We start from the raw sequence: 2,500 nt of genomic DNA on the forward strand, positions 1-2,500 counted from the left end.
CCAGCCGGTGCCTGAACAATGGACGAGGGTTCGCCAGCCTGAGTAGTTTCCTCCTCTTCATTATCTGATCCACTGTAGTTAAAGGATTCTTCACGATCTGCTTTGAGAGGGATAAGAAGAGAGTCAGGATTATAAAACTGCTCAGGCTAACTGAAAATATTGGAAGCAGGAAATAGACTTTCTATTAAATATGATAAAAACTCTATAATATAAACAATGCATTTGAACTCTTACTACTCTAATCTCACCTTTTTGCTTGTGCTTTTTGCATCTGTCTATGTGATCTTTGAGCTGAATTCGTACTTGTCTTTCTGTTGGCTGGTCCCGAATGAATGGATGCTTTAACAGTTGATCTGTGTAAGTTCGCTGTGGGAAAAAGAAATGGAAAGAGATGAAAAATATCACATGGAGTGATACTGAGCAGGCAAGAGGTGATGAAAATAAAACAAAGAAATGAAGAAAAGGGGAAAAAATTACATAAAAGCAATATCACTATTCATTTATATAAGTGATTCTCAAAATACTAACCTGGTGATAGTCTTTCACCAACACACTATCAATGAATGAGTGAAACTTTTTGCTCCACTTCTTACTACTCTTGAGGCGGGGAGGGGGGTTACGTGGGATCAGAAATAGGGCTCGCATTGGATGCATATCACACAGCGGAGGCTGTGATTCGGCCATTTCTAAAGCTGTAATACCTGTAAAAAAGTACATGTATCTTTAGAGGCATTGTTACATCTAAAAAGAAGTAGTAATATCAGCAAAAACTGTCCAGATTTTCAAAGTATGATACTTTTAAAAACTTCTTTCTTCCAATATGATGTCCAAGAAAATCAAACACAGATCTGTACATATGCCATTCTATCACCTAATCCAACTTATCATCAAAAACAAAATAAGATGAACAACCATTCAAAACTTCCCCCAGTCCTTCCTCACCCAACTAATTTCAGCTCTTCATTTAGACCATGCAATTCAGTGTGCTATGAGACTTACCTAAACTCCACAGATCGCTGCGGTTATCATATGTGGCTTCTGGATTTTCATCACAGGCGATAACCTCAGGGGCCATCCAGTAAGGGGTTCCGATGAAAGTGTTCCTTCTGCCTATTGTTCGGTCAAGCTGGGCACTAACACCAAAGTCAACTGGGGAAATAAAAATGGCAGTCATGTAGTCAAAATCAAGATCTTTGCAGTAGTTAGAACCTACTTTTCAGAGAATTAATTCAAAAGCAAGAAAAGCTGGATATATTAAGCATATACTCATGAAGAGAAATCTTTCAATTAATGAAAACAATATCTACTATCCTTCAAGTAAAGTAAAGGATTATATTTTCTATTATTAAAAAGGTCCTAAATATAAAGAATTATTTACAGCAACAAAAACAGATATCAATAAAAGAATATCAACAAAAATAATAAAGGTTTACAACAGCAAACCTTCAGGTACTGGAAACTACATATATCTATACTCTTCTTATGAAATACGTGATATATAAAGGACGACATAAGGAAAGAGCTTTAAAAAAAAGACAAAAGAAAAAAAGACAGTAGAAAAAAAGGATTCTTCAACTTGCTTGGACACTGCACAGTACTTACCTAACTTTACTTCTGCATTATCTGTGAGGAGAACATTTTGGCCTTTGATGTCCCTGTGGATAACCTTGTTGGAGTGCAGGTGGGCTAAGCCGCGGAGAATTTCCCGTGAGATGTAAGCGATCCATTCTTCCTTTAAGCTTTGGCCCTTGGTAGCTGGGGATGTTATACACAGTTAAAGCAATTCAAGGTTGTATAGCACAATACATTATAAAGGTCTTAAGAGTTTATTAAGCCTTTAAAAATGTACATATATAACATTTTTATTCAAGTACTCTACTGTACATTTTCAATTCCTAGGAAGACCTTATACACAAGTAACCCAGAAAGAATTATAATTATAAATGCTCATGTAAGTGCACCCCCCCCCCCAATACACACACACAAACTTCACTACTGGACACTCAAACAAATTAATGATGATAAGGATGTCTCCAGTACTTACATTTGACCAGGTCTGTGACTGACCCTGCACCACAGTATTCCATCACCAGCCATAACTGGTCATCTTTCCCTGGTGGTGACTTCTTGATGAAAGCACCATAGTAGGTAGCAATGTTACGGTGGTGAGAAAACTGAAATAGAAATTAATTGTAAATGATTCTGTTAACGCTACAGTTTCAGAATGATGATAAGAGTCACTGGGGATGATGATCATTATGATATTGGGTTTCCTAAAAATGGTTAATAATCAAACATAAAAAGAGTAATTCAAACCACAAATACTAAAGCATTCACACACTTCCAAAAGAGGAACAGAATAAAAGTCAATTTTTGGATTCAAAGAGCTACCCTTCAGGTGCAATAAAAAACTGAAAATGAAATTGCAATTTATAACAAAACTAAAAAGGAATTACTGAAAAGTTCAAAACATCAAGACGTATTCCATTCCAACTGGGGG

At 36.2% G+C, this 2,500-nt stretch overlaps 1 protein-coding gene across 1 annotated transcript in view; it reads right to left on the reverse strand.

Moving 5' to 3' along the window:
- msn (serine/threonine-protein kinase msn) overlaps positions 1–2,500 on the reverse strand; it is a gene marked incomplete in the record, with an annotated part of 177,986 nt that overhangs the window by 53,443 nt on the left and 122,043 nt on the right. Inside the window, 6 exon segments of the mRNA XM_070126501.1 lie at positions 1–100; positions 249–366; positions 529–701; positions 1,000–1,149; positions 1,603–1,755; positions 2,045–2,174. The exon segment at positions 1–100 is cut by the window's left edge and continues 34 nt beyond it. Coding sequence (XP_069982602.1) covers positions 1–100; positions 249–366; positions 529–701; positions 1,000–1,149; positions 1,603–1,755; positions 2,045–2,174 — 824 coding nt within the window.

The sequence above is a fragment of the Penaeus vannamei genome, chromosome 10 (assembly GCF_042767895.1).
Source record: "Penaeus vannamei isolate JL-2024 chromosome 10, ASM4276789v1, whole genome shotgun sequence".
In the NCBI taxonomy this organism is placed as follows: Eukaryota; Metazoa; Arthropoda; class Malacostraca; order Decapoda; family Penaeidae; genus Penaeus; species Penaeus vannamei.